At 42.9% G+C, this 18,403-nt stretch overlaps 2 protein-coding genes and 1 non-coding gene across 11 annotated transcripts in view; 1 reads left to right on the top strand and 2 right to left on the bottom strand.

Moving 5' to 3' along the window:
* BMPR1B (bone morphogenetic protein receptor type 1B) overlaps positions 1 to 5,508 on the top strand; it is a 413,050-nt gene extending 407,542 nt beyond the window's left edge. For all 7 annotated transcript variants that reach the window (XM_047718021.1, XM_047718020.1, XM_047718022.1 and 4 more), the window contains one exon: positions 1,547 to 5,508. In XM_047718021.1, the coding sequence (XP_047573977.1) occupies positions 1,547 to 1,672 (126 nt within the window). In that variant the 3' untranslated portion in view covers positions 1,673 to 5,508. The remainder of the gene's footprint in view (positions 1 to 1,546) is intronic.
* LOC125094522 (U6 spliceosomal RNA) lies at positions 1,308 to 1,414 on the bottom strand. Its single transcript, XR_007125548.1, has one exon. It is a non-coding gene; the product is annotated as a U6 spliceosomal RNA (small nuclear RNA).
* A 5,340-nt stretch (positions 5,509 to 10,848) lies between the features above and the next one.
* The window catches only part of UNC5C (unc-5 netrin receptor C), a 359,485-nt gene continuing 351,930 nt past the window's right edge, over positions 10,849 to 18,403 (bottom strand). For all 3 annotated transcript variants that reach the window (XM_047718027.1, XM_047718026.1, XM_047718024.1), the window contains 2 exons: positions 15,248 to 15,426; positions 10,849 to 14,181 (listed from right to left, as the gene is read on the bottom strand). In XM_047718027.1, the coding sequence (XP_047573983.1) occupies positions 14,016 to 14,181; positions 15,248 to 15,426 (345 nt within the window). In that variant the 3' untranslated portion in view covers positions 10,849 to 14,015. The remainder of the gene's footprint in view (positions 14,182 to 15,247; positions 15,427 to 18,403) is intronic.

Below are 18,403 nucleotides of genomic sequence, written 5' to 3' on the forward strand. Positions count from 1 at the left end.
TCATTGGTGTCATATGTTAAATTATCTGTTTCTTTTTGCCAATTTGAGTTTGCTATTTCTAAAGTATATTGGGGGGGGGGTGTTCCCCTTAGCCTGGACAATAGGTAACACTATTCCATTTACTTAAGCTCTCCTGACATTTGCCTAAAGGACGTTATTTCTCTGTGTGCATCTTTCAAGCACCATGAATTTTCTCCATGACACACCAGTGTATACCATTCTCTCATCTTGATGAGAGAAAAGATAGGCATCTGCAGAATCTAGTTTTCTTTACACAGAAGGGACACAAGCTGTGGTTGGGCTTCCTGACTGCGCCATTGGTCTTTGTTAGTAGGGCTGATGTTTGCCCTTTGGAGAAGTCCATATTCAGCCTGGCTCTCAGGATGCAGGGATGAAACCTAACCAGGGCTGAAAAGGGGCTGTTCAGAAGGAGGAAATGATTTGGGTGGGCCTTGCCTTTCCTGTCTCATGTCATCCTCGACATCCTGCCCATCTATCCTCCATACTTGCAAACTCACCAACTCTTGGAGCCCTCTGGCAGGCGGACATCTTCAGAGATGAGTTTGAAGCATCCCCAGGATAAAACACAACCCCCACCCCCAAACCCACCTCACCAAACATGTAGCAAAGCCAACCAGGCACATGGAAAGAGCACTTGTTGATAAGCTAATTCTTTAATGTTCAGTGCATTTAAAAATAACCTGTGGTTCATTGGTTTGGTGTTTCGTTCCTGAAATGCTAAATAATGCATCATTTTTCCAATGAGCTATGCAGAAAACTTTATGAGATGCTGGAGTTATATTATTTTGAAGGTGGTTATGGGCATTGGTATTACTCAGAATCCCCTTACTACAGATTTCTAATGACGTGAAATTGTGCTTTTCCACAGGAAGACCAGTAATTGATGTAGCACAGGAGAACACAGGAGAAAGTTTTAGTGAGGCTGTACACAGGTCATTAATCTTGTTAAATGGTATAGTGCAATGCTATTATTGGAGCAGACAGCTGTGATTTAGGAATAACCATGTTTGTTTGAATAGTATGGAATTAGATAAAAGATTTAAGCTTATCAAGTGTTATAAACAATGTAGGAGTGTGGAGTGGAATACAGACTCCCTGGGTATTTTTGTATTTGGTTAAGACCAACTTCACAGACACTCTTGTACAATTAGCAAAACCACCTGCTCGCTGCTGTCATAGGGAAGACATGAAAATCTGTTTTCATTGTTTAGAATTTGCACGAGAAAAGAGTTTTTATGGAATTTTGTCTACATGGTTTTAGGAGTATCTTTTTTTTTTTTTTTTTTTTAAATATGGAACGCTTCACGAATTTGCGTGTCATCCTTGCGCAGGGGCCATGCTAATCTTCTCTATCGTTCCAATTTTTTAGTATATGTGCTGCCGAAGCGAGCACGGTTTTAGGAGTATCTTTGAAAAATATATTTGTACTCCAGAAACCATACACTAAAGGCCATATGTCCGATGGCATCCTTGTAGATAAAACATTTCTCTAGTGTTACTCCTGTTTTCCTTTCCCTCCCCACAGTGTCTAAGGCAGATGGGAAAACTCATGATGGAATGCTGGGCTCACAATCCTGCATCAAGACTGACAGCCCTTCGTGTTAAGAAGACACTAGCCAAAATGTCAGAGTCCCAGGACATTAAACTCTGATGTGAGGAGAAGAAATAAGCGTCTCTGGAGAAAGCCAGGAGATATTCTTCTGTTCGTGGGCAGAGCAGAAGATGTTCCAGAAGTATCCACAGTACAAGCCTTGAACATCATCCTGCTTCCCAGTGGGTTCAGCCTCACCTCTCAGGGAGCAGCCTGGACAAAGAGAAGTTCCCAGAAACACGTTCTCATCGTATCTGTCTGTAGGAGGGAGAAAGTGCTTGGGTAACTCGTTCAAGATACATGATGCATGTTGCTTTCTAAGAAAGCCCCATATTTTGGGATTGCCTTTTTTTTTTTTCCCCAAAAGATGCTTTAATTTTGCCAAAATAGGACAAATCATGTAGAAGTTTTAAGGTTTATACTGTTATAGTTTAATAAATAATAACAACGAAAGTTCTTCCCGGAAATTCTGCTGGAAGGTAAATTTTAAAATACCTTTTTCCATTAGTGAAAATACCTTTTTCCATTAAAAAGGAAAAAATACTTTTTTCCATTAGTGAAATTTGTTGCACTCTGCACACCAAAAGATAGTCTGTGGAGCTGGAGAACGTAGAACGGAACTCATGTGAAAATCTCCCCGCTTCTGCCTCCTCAGACTGCTTTGGCCAGCCCTGCCTTCAGGGGCCACGGCAGCAATGTGAATGCACCTGGGCACAAATACCACCTGTGTGGGGCCACGTTTTGGGTTCCTTTGGGTGCCCTTTTGTAGCTTCAGACGACACGGAACAAATGAAGGTTTTCTGTGACTCTGTTAGAAGTAGTAAGTGTTGATGCCGTTCTTCAGAACTACTTTGTGTTTCTGATTCTTTTAAGGCATTTCTGTCATGGTGAAGTCCTTTCCTTTTCATTAAACACAAACAAAGGTGTTTTTTATGTGCAGAGAATTGACTCATGCCTGGTTTTGATCTCTCAAATGAAAGGATCAATATTAAATAAAATCGTAGTCAGCTGGGTTAAAAACAAGGCTCTTTAAAATAGAGATACTTTGCTCCTGTGTTGCAAGAAAGATATGTCAGTAGGACAGAGGATGAGGGTGGGGGTACAAATGGCCTGTTTCTTGGATATGCAGAAGAGCCTGTCTCACAACCACAAGGGGAAAGGACGCACACCTTATTTTGTATAGACAAAGACAGTTTCTTTTGTGTCTGAGTGAAGGGAAGGAGAGGAAAGCATGTTAGGTTAATTTAACTAAATTTTAATTTAAAAAATATAAATATAACCTCCAGATGGGACAGCAGAAAGAGCTAGTAGAGGCCACAAAATATGGTAGCTGCTGTGACTTGTTTTTCCAAAATAGATACGGATCAAGTACATACATCTTACATGATAAGTTCACGTCTTAGAGGAGTGCTGACTCGGTTTATTTTATTCTTGTGATGTTCAGTTCACTTTTTATTTATATATTTTTTCTTCTCTGTGGCGCTTGTGCAAAACAGCTCCTCACCTCCTCAATTCTGTGGGGTTTTAGACTTTGGAGGAATGTGAGGCAAATCATTGACAGGGCCAATATTCCTTAGCAACAGGAACATAAAGCTCAGAATTATGAGCACTCCTCTCAACTGTGTTCATTTACATTTCCTTACTTTTCTTTGGTTTTCTTTTGTTTCTTCGAAAATCCTGCAGCGTTCAGTGAAGAATTGGGAAGTGCTTCTCCTTGGTCTTTTTAAAAAGGACGTTCCTTCCAGCATACTCTAGGGGGCACTGTTTTATAACACATTTTCACCATTTGGTGCCTGAAGGTTGGAGGGTTTTTGAACATTGGACAGCTGCAAGAAAAATGAGAAGATATGCCCCTCACTGCTGAAGGAGGCTTGCAGCTGGTGACTTGTTCATCCCGAAAACCTCTTAGAGCGCAGAGTGGTTGTGAGGCCCTCGTAAGTTTGGGGAGAACACAAGGAGAACTGGTGTTCTACGTTCTAAGCATTCACTTCCCAGTGCCTCGTAGCTGCATTTTGTTTGTAACAAAGATTTTCTTAACCCTTGAATAGGAACAAAATTTCTGGTTCTTAAAGATCAGAAACAGTTGTTTCCAAATATAATTGTAATCAGAATGCTGCTTGTGGTAATATTAAAATCACCTGAATAGCGGTGTAAACAAAGGTTCCTTTCCCTTGCATCAAATTGTATTCTTTGTGATAGCTTAGAAGGAATATGTGTCTAGAACTATGCGTGATAATCACCTGAGCCGTGGAGAGAAGCTTCAGTGCTTCTGATCTGATAATCTACAAACACATGAATAAACATGGATGCCAGTTAAGTGGGGACGCGTTTGTGTTTCTTGGTTTTCTCCAAATTTAAGCGAGGTTGGGCTTGCTTACATCTTCGATTAAAAATTCTTGTTCTTTTTGGCAAATTTTTATACATAGATAACTTCATATCAAAATATTTTGTGGAGAGGTGATGATTTAAAAGTAAACTAGATTTTTAGAGAGGTGTTAGTTCCAATGAAGAAAGGAAAGAAATCAAAACAGCATCCAGATTTCTTCTAGATTATTTGTTGTTTTGGAAAAATCTATAGCTTACTTTCTAACTCTCAAACTGACTTACTCACTATGAACATTTAAAAATTATTCTCAAGATATTTAAAAAGGTCCCTTTAGTTATTAGAGTCTTTTGATGAGATAGGAATTTATTTATGAGTAGATTTTTCTTTGTGTCTCACCCAAATCTGCCTTGCTTAAGGAATACTAAATTGTTCTCACAGAGACTACCTACTCACTTCCAAACAATCCTTTTTGGTTTTTAAATTTTTAGTAGCTTAGAAGTGAATTTTAGTTTTTTTGTTTTGTCTTTCAATAGAATAAGGGGGAACCTGGAAATTATTGTAGTCAATTGTTTCCTTTCAGGACTATTTCAAAGTCTAAAATTTTTCTCCTAATCACTCCCTCCCCTTCAAGGGAATTCTAAAATATTAGTTGTTAGCTAATATAAGTTTTATAGGCTAAGATGTTCAGGTTTATAGTTTATGTATGTGTGTACATATTATATAAATATATATGTATATATAAGTATTATGTTCATCTTGGAGTCTGGCACAACTCCATTATGTGGATTAGAGAGTAAAATATTATAGATGATAAAGTACTAAATGAAACATAGTATTTATTTATGAAAGTGCGTAGTTGGTCCAGTCACATGTGACAGTGCTATGAACACTGTGTATGAGGAGACAGGCCCTTGGCTCCTGGACAGCACCACTCCGAAGTCACTCGTGACCATTCTTTTTATTCTTTAAACATAAAGCTTCTTAGAAAACATGTCACGATTTGATTTACAAGAAATCCTTTGACACATTTCAATTGTGTAGTCAGGTATAGGAAATACTGAATAATGACAGAATTTCATGTTCCTCAGAGTCATGCATATTCATGAGAAGTTACGGTGGTTTACACTGTTGGTCTGTTCTGGTTCTTCTTTGCTGGTGAGCAGAAAGGCACTGGAAGAAGCCGAAATTTTTAAATTTGAATAGTTCTGCAGTTACATCTCTTTAGAAAACCCAGTCACATAGCAGTGGAAATGAAAGAAGTGGTATCAGAAGTGATTTAATTTAGCAATTATGATTCCTCTTATAAAACAAAACAAACCACAATGCCATATTTTTTGGAGAGAAGTTGGCACTATATAAGGGGTTTTGTTGTCTGTCTGTTTCAAAAGAAGATTCCTTTGTGTTCTTTTGGGGAACCAGTGCCTTACTGAATTTGTATATACTGTAATTATTCAGGACTAGGGAACAAACAATTGTATTTGTTACAAATTGTATATGGCTTTGTTTTAACATTCCCCGAAATAAAATGGTTTCTTTCTCCCCTTGGAAAGAACATGTCTGTTATCTTACAGTTGTGCCTTTTTTTCTGTCTTCAAAAAACATCGCACGTCGAACAGGCATGTATAAAAGAGAGCCATGCAGGTAAGTTTGTATGTTTGGTGGTGGGAGAGCAAGGCAATGGTCTGATGGCTTCTATTCTTTCTGTAATTAGGAGCCACAGTCATCTGTTGTTAGAGGCAAGATAGGGTAGTGAGTGGGCTGGGAGAAGTGGAACAGTTTAAATTACACACTGAGGGTCTGGTTTGCTGAGAAGACCAACTGTGAGAACGGGGGTGGGGGGTGGGAAGGTTGCAGTCTGTGAGGGGAGAGAGTAGAGACGGGCCGGTGGGGCCTGATGGGCTGAAGCCCACAACAGTGGGTGCCACAGAAGGGCAGTGGTCTGGAAGCAGCAAAACAGTAGGAGAAAGTTCCCAACTTTCCTCCCAACTGTGACATCTATGGGGTATGGAGGACTGAGACCACTGTTGTTGCCCAGCAAACAGTGTCCCCTTGGACAAGAGAAAGCCCTCTGCAAAGGGAGGAGGAAATTGTTAGGTGATACTAGGTGATGGTTCCTGAATCTTGGAAGGCAGCGTAGAAAGTTAAGGTTTGAGGAGCTCTGTGGGAGACGGGATCAGGAGAGATGAAACCCGACTTGTCTGGGCACGGAGGGCATATAAGAAGGCTTGCATCTTGGTTACTGGGACTTGGGAGTTCTCATGAGAATTGGCTGTGTTTAGCCGATTGCGCTGATGCCAAGAGAATTCATCCCAGCGCTAGGATTCTGATCAACTTGGCTCATGTTCCAGGGTTTTTACTTTCTCACTTCTGTGGAAGTACACAGTCTGAGCACCATTTTCTCCCCTGTACGTGGGCTAAAAATACCCGTCTCAAAGGGCTCTTCGGAGGAACAAATGAGATGAATATGTGAAGGAGGGGAAGGCCCCACTCCAGGTACCTAGCGGGTGCTCGTAAATATTGCTTCTCCTTACTGATACTAGCTCCACAGGATACAGAGCTGGCGACATTCAAAAGAAGTCGCAGTTCGCTGTGGGCGCACTCTTCCAACTCCTCTGTGTCCTGCGTTCCTGGGCTCACCTTTCCTTTCCTACCCAGTAGTGCAGTTGCTTGTACATGTCATTTAAAATCAGATCTCTCAGGGTGGGACCTCGTATTCCTTGGTTCCCCGGGGCCTTCTGATGCTGCGCCTCTAAGACTCTGGGTCTCCCCATTAACTGCTCGTCACTCTCCCCTGGGGCATTAAACACTCTTAATAACCACACCACCCCCCAGATCTGTAAAGTCAGGATCTCTGGGGTTGGGAGTTAGCTTTTCTAAAGCTTCTCAGGTGATTCCAATGTGCAGAGAGGCTTGAGAAGCCCCGATTCCAGAACCCCATCCTGTCCCCGAGGGAGGCTGCCATTACCATCCTTGCAGAGTCTAAGAGCTTCTCTGTGCTAATGAAGAGACACAGGATGACTCTTCACACAGAGGAGTGCTTTGTTATGAAGACACCAAGGAGGGGGGAGTGCCTCAGTGGCTTGGTTGTTTAAGTGCCTGACTCCTTTTTTTTTTTTTTTTTTGAGATTTTATTTATTTGACTGGGCGAGAGAGAGAAAGCGCATGCACCCGCAAGTAGGGGGAGAGGGAGAGGGAGAAGCAGACTCCCCACTGAGTAAGGAGCACAATGTGGGGCTTGATCCCAGGACCCCAGGGTCACCACCTGAGCCGAAGGCAGATGTCTACCTGACTGAGCCACCCAGGTGCCCCAGTGTCCAGCTCTTGATTTCAGCTCAGGTCTTGATTTCAGGGTTGAAAGTTTAAGCCCTGCATTGGGTTCCACGGTGGGCATGCAGCCTATTTAAAATAATAATAATAATAATAAAAGAAACAAAGGAGGTAGCACTCTCTGTTGCTTATAAATATAATTTATTACCTGTTTAAAAATTCTTTCTTACATTTTGTACATGTTGGCTGACGGAATAAATGCAGGCAATTTACAAACCAAGGGACTGCAGGAAAAAATGGGAAGAGGCAGTGGGAGAGAGAAGGGCCACACCCAGAGGGGGCAGCCCTCACCTCCACCACACAGCGGCATGGCTGATGGGATGCCCGGAGAGCACTCCTCCGCCAGGGATTTTCTAGAAAAGGAATTGCATAGAAGATACAGCAAGAGGGAACTCCACAGCAACAAAAGAAGTGTTCTATATCTGAAAAGCCAAAGTTGTGTTGTCGTGTTTCAAAAAGAAAAATGACAAAGCACAAAATCTCAATCCGACATTTCTGCAGTTGAACTTGTTCCAAAGGGAACAGCGGGTGGATGACACAGGCTCTTCACCACAGACTGCTGGGGATTTTTCTCTAACAAACACTGCTTGTCTTCTTTAGAAAGAGCAAAGAGGAAGGTCACCAACTTGCTACAGCTCAACCTTCAACTCGGTGAACACATCCAACACTGGCATCACACACACACACACACACACACACACACACACACACACACACACACACACACACACACACGATACACCCTGCAGTTGGGCTAAACGCATTCTGTCTGGAGCGCAAGGGCATCACTACCAATAGCAGATCTAGGGAAGAGTGAAGGGGAGAATGCAAATCACTCACTCAACTTGTTCTGATTGCTGTCCTCTTTATTCCCCAGGGCCAGGAGGGGGTATGCACTTGAACTCCCGCCCCTATGTCACATGAGACTTCAAGAATATAGAAAGGCAAAGGCATTTTCCACTGGCTGTTGATCTCTCGATCCTTTAAGCTGTTTTAAGACAGGTCTGTCTTAACGGGGAAGATAGCTCAGGCTGTGATTCCTGGATGTTGCCTTACCGAGTGCCGAGGTCAAGGCTCATTGACTCCTGGGCTACCGCCCAGCAGTACCTGTCTACAAGTCCCATTCTGAACTCCAAAAATGAGGGTTGTTCCCCCCAGGGTCGGTGCCATCAGGTTCAACAGCAGCTCTGATGGTGCCAAATTGCAACAGATCTTTGGAACTGAATGTTGACACACAGAACTCAAGAATATTTAGAAGGGATCCTGAAGTCTGATGACCTCCAGCAATTTATCGTCTTGCTGAGGCACAAATCTGAAATGGCTAGTGAAGAGACTGGTGTAGAGCAGCAAACACTTTGGCTGGTGGGCCACTGACTGTATCTTGGGGCAGTTTCCTTGTTTTCTTCTCAAAAACAGGTGGGCGCTAATTCTTGTAACATTCTGCAGAGATTCCCAAGTTGGGGTTCCAGAAGGGTTCCTCAGTACCTGGGAGTCTAAGTATACAGCCAGCTGGGAAACGGCCTGTTACAGTTGTGTGGTTTTGGCTACAAGTATGTTTGTAGAGTTCCTGTTGGTTTGTCCTGGTGATGCCTCTCTCAGCCTTTCTAAAATGGGTCTAGGCATATATTACATTTGGTTGAGTTGAGACTATGACTATCCCACCACAAGTCAATAGAGGGAGGGGACAAGCCTATCAGAAAAGCTGGGAGCCATAAACTCTCTTTTGAAGACAGGTTTTGTTTTGTTTTGAAGTAAGATTTCTGACAATGGGGGCAACCACACGGCCAATATGTCCAACAGATTAGGGAGTAACTTGTCAGACCTAGTTCATAGGAAAGAGTGACCTACAATGCCATCTCCCTGCTTTTCAAAAATAGGTTTGAGGCATGAATTTGGGAAATACTTATGACTCCATTTGGCTAACTTGACCTGTATGGACACAGGTTTAAATTAACATTGGGTGCAATGTATTTATTCCCCTTATGCCTTATTCCATTAAAAAAAAAATCATTACAGATGCAAAGGAAATCTTTCAAAGTAATCATTACAGCCAGAGATTATACAAATAGATTTCTTAGGGTAGAGAAACAGCACTTCACTGCACAGAGGCAAAGTTCTAAGGATTTTAGTCAACATTAGCTCAATAAGGTTAAAAAAAAAAAACCCACAAAACCAAAAAACCCAAAGTGTAATAGTTGGTCCTATGAGGCACTCGGAAGATAAGAAAATGTTTTATTACCTTGAGATAATAATAAAAATATTTTTCCTTATTGGATCTATAAAATCTAATGCTCATTGACCACTATCATCTTTACAAATAATTGGCTTTAAGCAACAGCATTCTGATTCACAAAAGCTCCTCTATTCTTAAAGACAATGGATCAAACCCAGTTTCCTTTCAGCTGATCCCATGGTCATCCTTCCCCTCATTGGCCTTAGACTGGTACTGAGGTCTCTATGTGAAACAGATCACTTGTCCAGAGCAATTGCTCAGCAAAAGCTAAAGCTCACATTCAACTTGAAGACTGAAAATTTAACATGTAAACGTTTTCTACTTTCTCTATAGTCTTTTGCAGGTCCTCATATAGTTTTGATTTGCTTGGCCCCATGGGGGCAGACCTTACACTGGCAAAGGCTTGTGAATCCTGGGAAGTTAGTGAGCACCTTCTTAGCTCCCTTCCTCACACACTGACGACAGAAGAGGACCCAGAGCATAGCCGCTGTGGTCCTGACAGTGATAGACATGGGGATCCGTAAGACAAGAGCCTCCTTTGCTCCTCTCCAGAAGCAAAAAGTCTTGATCCCACCGTTTGAATGCTTACTTTGAAGGTATCTAATATCTTCTAAAAACAATTATCGAATGTCTAATTTCCAGAGGGTCCTAAACTCAGAATCCATGACTTTTTCCTAAAGAAAGGCTCTACTGGTTGAGAGTTGAGAGAGTAAAATCCCTAAAATAATTGTATATATGGAAATGGGGAATGATTTATACAGTTTCTTGGATACCTCACCCAAAATCTTGCCCTGCCTTGGAAGAGCTTGTATTGCTCATGTGAGGACGGGGATTTTTCCTTCTAGCAGAGGTGAGTGTCCACGTTGGTTGGTGCCCACACAGTTTGTGAAAAGGCTGTTAGCTGTTAGGTGGCTGTCATCACCATGTTTTCAGTTACCAATTCTGAATCCAATTTCTAATCCTTCCAGATCACTCTAAGGAAAGCTGAGTGAATGTGGTGAGAAGAAAATGAAAATACGATGAAACCTCTGCCTTTATAGACAGCCTAACTCAGAAGAAAGGAAGCTTCTTCCTAGTCCTGCATTAGTAATCACAGCTGTGGCTTCCTTAGACACAGTTCTCTCCTTTGCATATATAAAACATTTCGAAGTGAATGCTTCTTACATTTCCAAAAATAAATATTAGCGAACTAAAAGTAGGGAGATTTAAAACATATAAAGCCCAATCAAAAATGTAAAAGTCCAGGGGGTGCCTGGGTGGCTCAGTGGGTTAAAGCCTCTGCCTTCAGCTCGGGTCATGATCCCAGAGTCCTGGGATCGAGCCCCGCATGGGAGCGGGGGTCGTCTCTGCTCAGCAGGGAGCCTGCTCCCCCCACCCCCACAGCCTGCCTCTCTGCCTACTTGTGATCTCTGTCTTTCAAATAAATAAATAAAATCTTTAGAAAAAAATGTAAATGTTCAAAATGACAACTCTTCAGAAACTGTTTTATACAGATATTTATGTAGTTCTGTCATTTCTATTACCAAAACCAACTCCAGACCTGTGGTTGTGTGAAGGAGTTGATGACATACTAGCCTCGATGTAATTTTGGAATGAGTGTAACAATAAGAAAACTATATATTTGAAGTGAAAATTTACCCACAGCTATCTGCCATAAAGTTCCTGTTGACTCTTCAGCTATTAATTCCCTTTGTTAACTTTTAGTGAATTTTTGTTAAATTCAGGGTAGATTGCATTGTGCACCACTAGATGGCACCATGCACAAGTGATAGGTGGGGCTTTTTCCAGTCCAAAGGAAGTAAGCTGGTCTTTCCCCATAAGCCATATGGAAGCCCTAGGAATCAAAGGCGGGACATGTCACATAGAATGATGAAGCGGCTCTCTATGAAATGAACTGTTGAATCCGGACCTTCTAAGTTTGAGAGCAATCTAACAGCTATTATTTTACTCCAACGGAGAGGGAAATCAGAATTCGTAGTGAAAATTATTGGACATAAATGGTGTGTTGGATGTAAGGGAGTTGCCATTCACTCGACGGGGAACATAACAGGTTCTATGACAGATGAGTACCTCACGTAGAAGGAATCAACACTCTTCCCTTTTCACAAGGCATGGAAGCTCTTCTGAGCATTCTTCAGATTTCTAATTCTTGATTTCTGTAGATGACAGATCCCAAGCCAGGAGCGATGAGCAAATCTTGAGAAGTTATTTCAAATTGAAGTAATGGGCAATAGCTCTCTTTCCTCCTCCCCCTCCTTTTAAAAAAATATGTATTTAAAAATCTTTTTATGTAGAATACATAAATTTTGGTCAAATACACGTTGGTGCAAACATTATCCACTGAACTTACTACTGCAAACTCTTCCTTTCACATTAACATAGCATATATGGATGTGTGATGCAGAGGGTGGCCTGAGAGAGACAGAAGATAAGAAAACAGAAAGGGTGAGAACAGAGGCTCCATACCAGATTATCAGTAGTTCCTCAATGAGGGGGATGGAGGAGTCTTGGGAATATCAAGAAGTCAGCAAAATAGAAGAGGACATACACGTGTAAAGAAGGAGGAAAACATACAGAATGATTTCTAATTCAACTCCAGTCAGCAACGTGTATACCTCCAGCCCAAAAGTCGACCACAGCCATGTTCCAAAGGTTCTGATTCACCCATATCCGTGCTTGTAGTCAATCGTGTTTTGGCTACTGGGCTGCAGACCCTTTATTTCCCACTTGCTGAATGAATTGAGTCCCTGGGTTAAAACAAAGAGCCCGTGACAGTTCTAAGGAAATACCATAGTTTATACACAGTAGTCTTTCGACTACTTACTTCTCAGTTAATTTTTTTAATTTAAAAAAGTCTGATTAAGACAATAATAGAACATAATTTGCAATCAGTCAGGAGGACAAGTGGTCCCAAGAAAGGAAAGAAAATGATAATAAAGGGATGCTATCTCTTGGCAAGCTATCAAAGACAAGGCTTGAAAGTGTGAGAAATAGGTTACAGGTTAGAATCCTCCTCTTCCAAGCTGGAACTGTTTGGAAGGTAGACTATAGCCTGGGCAAGAGACTAGCTGACTCCTTCAGTGATCGAGGTCAGAGTCCATGGTGGTCCTCGGACTGATGAAGGAGACTAGAGACATCACTGTAGGAGATCAGCATTTTAGAACCTTGAGAAGACCTACTACTGCCACCCCTTCATTAGACATGTGAGGGAACTGAGGTCCAGTGAGGTTAAATAACTTTCCCAGGGGAACACAGCTATTTAGTTACACACCCGGAACGAGAACCGGTTTTCCAGTTGCCAGCTCAGAGGCTGGCTGTCCTCCACGCGCACAGCCTCTCAAGTGGACAGAGTACCCGGGAGGTCACAGAACCACAATGTTCAGTGAACTTCGGTAGGGAATGCTTCTCACAACAAGACTTGGAGGAGGAAGACCTTTCCTGAGCCAGCTGAGGGAAGAGACTGACAAAGGCAGTGAGCATTGACTATGTTTCTGGGGCAGAAGGAGGCAAGAAAGATAAGAGCTTAAGGAGGCAAAGCCTGTTATAAACTCGTGACCATGACCACCTTATTCCATCAGAAGGTGAGGCAGGTCTAGTCAATATCTAAATACTAACGGTACTGCTAACAAAAACAAATTAAAAGAAAATCCTTTTACTTAGATACTTGTAAATACTCATCAATAATAATAATAGTGATAATAATAATGATACCTTTCTTTATAAAAAAAAAAACCACTTCAAATTGCATCTTACAAATACATATGTGGTGAAGAAATGCTTGTTCGTGTGGTTAAACATGAATCACTGTCTTCCCTGCAATGCTACAGCTTTGTTCCCAGAGGGTGACCAGACAGGTACCCTCGAGGAATAAGGAATATTAGTTATTTCTCCTTTATACTTAGATTCTCCACTTCCCTGATACAAACAGTAACACTGGTTCTACAAGTTCTAGAAACAGAACACCGATGGGAGGGTTATCTGAGACACTTGTTGTACACAGTTTGTAGCAAAAGTCTGTGATTTCTCTGTGAATTACTCATCTGAATAGACACAACAAACCGTCCACAGCTTCAACTTCAAATGATTTAAACAAAAATAGAACGAGCCATGGACAGCGTCTGCCTCCCTGTCCAATTTGATGTAAACAACGTTTGTAGAAATTGGGTTTGTTAAGAAAGTTTATCCATATACCTGGATAGCAATAAAAAGCGTTTCCTAGGAAACTGTAAGATCCTGTACCACACAGCATACAGCCCAACTAAGAGGAAAATTAGGTCGATTTCTAAAGTCAAAGTACAAATTTACACAATTGTTCTTAACTCCTGTGAGGATGTCCTGGTGAAGTGGGCGTGTCTGTCCCGCAGTGGTGTCTGCTTTCCTTCTCTCTCCCGCTTGCAGTCTTGCCTGTGAAACTCATCGGTCGTGGTCCATTCTGGATTTCCTTCTCAAAGGCCAAGCCCTGGATGGCCACAGACCCCCGGTGCATTCCCGCCCTTCATTTCCAGTTCTGGCGTGGGTCAGTACTGTCCTTCTGCTGCTAACGATACTACTGTTTCATGCCTTCCCATTTCTTCCAGGACGGCCGCCAGCATGCTCAAGTTTCCATCTGGGAAGTTCTGTGCTTCCCAGAGATCCAGGATTACGCCAGTTGGGCTGGATTTGGTGGCAAAGTAATTCAAGTACCTGTAATTGGGAATGGGAGAGTGTGCTGAATGGTGAGCTGTACAGATCTGCTTCCTCTGCAGTTTGTCCCAACCCTTCCTGCCTCTCCATTTGTCTTGTGAGTACCCTGGTCCCACTGGAGGAGCTGTGGTTTACAGGGAGCCGTCCTAAATAACTAGCACACACTTAATTAGATCAGCCCCAGACAGGAGACGCGATGTTTAACTTTGTTAACCTCAACTCTGAGTAAGATAATTTAAGAGACGAGATGTCTATGGGTCATATCTTAAACAGGAAATCGAGACACTTATGTTTTCTTCCCAGCCCACGCTCTGATCATCTTTGACAGGTCATGCCATATCTTGTGGTGCTTGGTAGTGATGGCAACATTCCACAAAGAGGAGGCTCCTGAGGTCTTTTTATAACTCAGTGTCAGTGCAGTGATTAGCATGTTAATTAAGTAAGCATCCAGGGGTAGGCCTTGCTCAACAGGAGATGAGGAAAGACAATTACTTTAAGTGAAGGGATCTACTATTTCAGGGGATTTAGCCCATCAGCTTTGCAAAGTGGATCACAGAACCCAATACTTATCTTGTCAGATAAGCCCAGAATCTCTCTCCACAGGGTAGTTGCAAGACCATGGCGCAAGGGACAAAAAAGTTGAGGGAAATTGGAAGGGGGGGTGAACCGTGAGAGACTATGGACTCTGAAAAACAATCTGAGGGTTTTGAAGGGGCGGGGGGTGGGAGGTTGGGGGAGTCAGGTGGTGGGTATTAAGGAGGGCACGGATTGCATGGAGCACTGGGTGTGGTACAAAAACAATGAATTCTGTTATTCTGAAAATAAAAAAAAAAGAACTTTAATGTACAGCACTTAGCATAGTGCCTAGCATAATGTAATCACTCAATAAATATTCAATAGTAAAAAAAAAAAAAGAAGCTTCGTACAGGTTTGCAGAATGAAAAGTAAATGGATGGACAGGAAAAACAGCAACCCCATCCACAGAGGCCACCCCCATCTGACAGTTCCCAGCCCCGGCGCTCTCTGTCTACCAGAAAGCCCATCCTGAAAACCTGGCCCCACCCACCTGTCCAGGTTCAGCTTATGGGCCAGCATCCTCCAGTCATGCCCTCTGGTCTGTGGGGCGTCCAGGCTGCTACAGAGCTTCTGCCGGATGGGGGGAGGAATGCTGAAAGCGCCGGGGCCAGTCATGGTGGTGATGGTGCTCGCTGGGTCCAGCAGAGGCAGATCAATGCCAGTGGGTTCCTGTAAATTCAGGCGCAGGAACAACACAGCGTTATTTCCAAAGACAAAAGCAAGTTCTGTTGAACCAATCGACATTGCCTTGCTTTGAGCGATAAGGAGAGAATGAGCGCTATTCTTCCTGGTACGAATGGCTTCTTCCCGGCCGACAGCTGGGACCTGGCTGAGGACACGAGGGATGTTCCGGGCTGACTTTGCACAGACTGGGATGTATAGGTTTCTGCTACGGACTGGGCTGGGTGAGGTGGGACCTCTGGTGTGATACAGTAACGCCTTTTCTCTCATCCTTCTCAGGATGAAAGAGGAGAGGACTCTCCATACTCCTAAAGGTTTAGATTTCAAGAGGGGAGAAATGTTCAAAAGGGCAGTTCTTTGAGAATAAACAGATCTGAGATTAGAAGGCAGAGCTTTTAGAAACGGTGTCCCCCTGAGGGGAATGCCCAAGTCAATTCTCTCTCTAACCTCTGCAGAAGTAGGTTCGGTTCTGCTTTTGTTGAAGGAAGTGGAACACAGCCCTCCTCCAAATGATATAAAATTAAGACTAATTTTTTTAAGAAAATGGTGAACACAGTAGATTGCCTTAGGGCTAGCGCTAATGGCATCCTCCAATTGCTGTACACCCTTATTTTTGTTAAATCTAATTTTAGGAGAGAAAACCATAAATTGGCTCTTAAAATAGTTTCAGCTCATAAAACAGCACAAATGCGAAATCTAAATTTCATCTGCAGGAGTAACTCTAATCATTTTCTGATCACTTCTGCTGGTTGGAAAAGCAAAAGCAAATATTGTCTGGGAACTATTAAAGCAATAAAGGAAAATCTACTTAATCTACTTTAAATGTCACCTCTCTCTCTCTCTTTTAAAGCAGGTAACTTCTTGGTGTACATAATTAGCAGCTGCGGGATAAACTAGCCACATACAGTTTGAGTTATCATGAAATCTCTGGTCCCATGCAGAGTGCTCAGCTTGGAGGGGGGGCAGTGCCACCCCTGCCCAGAGCCCCCCAAATCTGGTTGCCCCATGGGGATCACTGTGGTCTATGTCTCAGTGTAGACCAACAACAGGCTCTGGATTCTGGACCCGAGAGCCAAGGCTCACTGGTAGGCAGTGAGGGGTCCATTCACGGGCTTGGAGGGCTCATTAGAGCAAAACAAATTCTTTGCTGTGATACACATGGGGGTGTTGGCTGCCATTGTGGTATTTAGCCTCAATACCCCCAAATTGGCAAACTGAGCCTTTGAGGAGTCTATGCGCTCCTTTGTGCTAACTCCAGCACATGCCAGTTAAAAGACTGGTATGAATGAAACACATCAGCACGAAATGGAGGTTGGAGTCCCAGAATGGGGATGCAGCCTGCAGCTCTTTCCCCACACCTGGCAGAGCTCCTTCCAGGGGACCCCGAGGAGAGAGGGTGTCTGACCTCCCGGGTATAGGGCTTCAACGTAGGGGCCCAGAAGAGTGACGTGGGGGCAGGTGGTGGTGTTTTATCAATGGATTTGTGTTGGGGATTTCTGAACCAAAGTGCTTCATCACTTGTATTAGGAAAAAAAGAAAAAAAAGAAGGAAAGAAAGAAAGAAAGAAAGAAAGAAAGAAAGAAAGAAGGAAGGAAGGAAGGAAGGAAGGAAAGAAAGAAAGAAAGAAAGAAAGAAAGAAAGAAAGAAAGAGAAAGAAAGAAAGAAAGAAAGGAAGAAAGAAAGAAAGAAAGAAAAAGAAAGAAAGAAAGAAAGAAAGAAAGAAAGAAAGAAAGAAAGAAAGAAAGAAAGAAAAGTAAGTATAAAGAGTTGGGGTGAAGAAAAATCATGGTATTTCCACAACTTAGTGCCATCACTCATGCTGAGATCCATCTTATGTGGACAGTAATGACAGGGCCTAGAAGGAAAGCCACCATATCCCCAGATGTGACCATCCGGTGGTAGCAGTGAAGATCAGGTTGGCACAGGGACGGATCTGCTTTGCGGAGCTCTGACTTCTGTCCCCAGAGATTCTTCTTGCTGTTGCCCACAGTATTTCCTTACTGCGTACCTGTGGTCTATCCCAGTCTGTCAGACTCACCTTCCCAAAGTGTCATATACTTATGTTTCTCCTTTTCTCTCTCTTATTAAGAAGATTTGAATGCTCCTTCTACCACATGGAGTCCCCACTTTTAATCACACAGTGTGGTAATTACCTCATTGGCTGGTATGAGGCCTCAGAGCTGAGGCCTGTGGAGTGCAGAGCTGGGTCTCACATGGAGCAGGGGCCCTGTCCCCCTGACTTGACAATCCGACCCATCCCTTTCTCTGGTTGCCTGGACATGGCTCAAACTCGTCTCATACTGGACCACTCACTGTTCCTAGAGCCTTTTTTTTTTTTTTTTTAAGGCTCTACCTTGGATAATTCTTCTTTCCCTTAATCTCTGTCGAGCAAACCCCTCAAAGTCTGGACCAAAGACATGTCCCAGGGCCTCCCCTGAGCAAACTCACCCAAATCCACCTACCGGGGACCTCTTGCCTCACTTTTCCGGGTGCACGCATTCCACCTATCCTAGGCATGTTGGACGTATTTAGGGGTTACTTCTTTTGATTCCTTAAATTTCGTGGAGATGAAGTATTTTTGTCATTCTCAGAAGCCCTATGATACTCAGCATAGTGGCCTGCACACAGAAGCTCTTCAAGTCATATTTGTTGACACGAGAGAAAATAAGATTCCCAGTACAGAAGGAGTATAAAGCTGCCTCTTGATAGAAGCCCACCCCACAGAGTCCTGTGTTGAGTGTCCTTCCAATGAAATGGGACTAATAATACGGCTGTTCTCACCAATAAATCCTGAAGTAGAGGCCCGGTAAAGGCAGGCCTGTCTCTCAGAGGATCTGCCACATATTCATGTCGCCATCCTGTTCTTGGTGAGTAAAAACCTTCACTGCTTCATGTGGGCCTTCAAGGCCTGAGTCACTAACCCCCGCTACTGTGCCTCTTTCTTTCTCTGTGGCTGAAACAAGCC

The sequence above is a fragment of the Lutra lutra genome, chromosome 2, assembly GCF_902655055.1.
Source record: "Lutra lutra chromosome 2, mLutLut1.2, whole genome shotgun sequence".
NCBI classification, from domain to species: domain Eukaryota; kingdom Metazoa; phylum Chordata; class Mammalia; order Carnivora; family Mustelidae; genus Lutra; species Lutra lutra.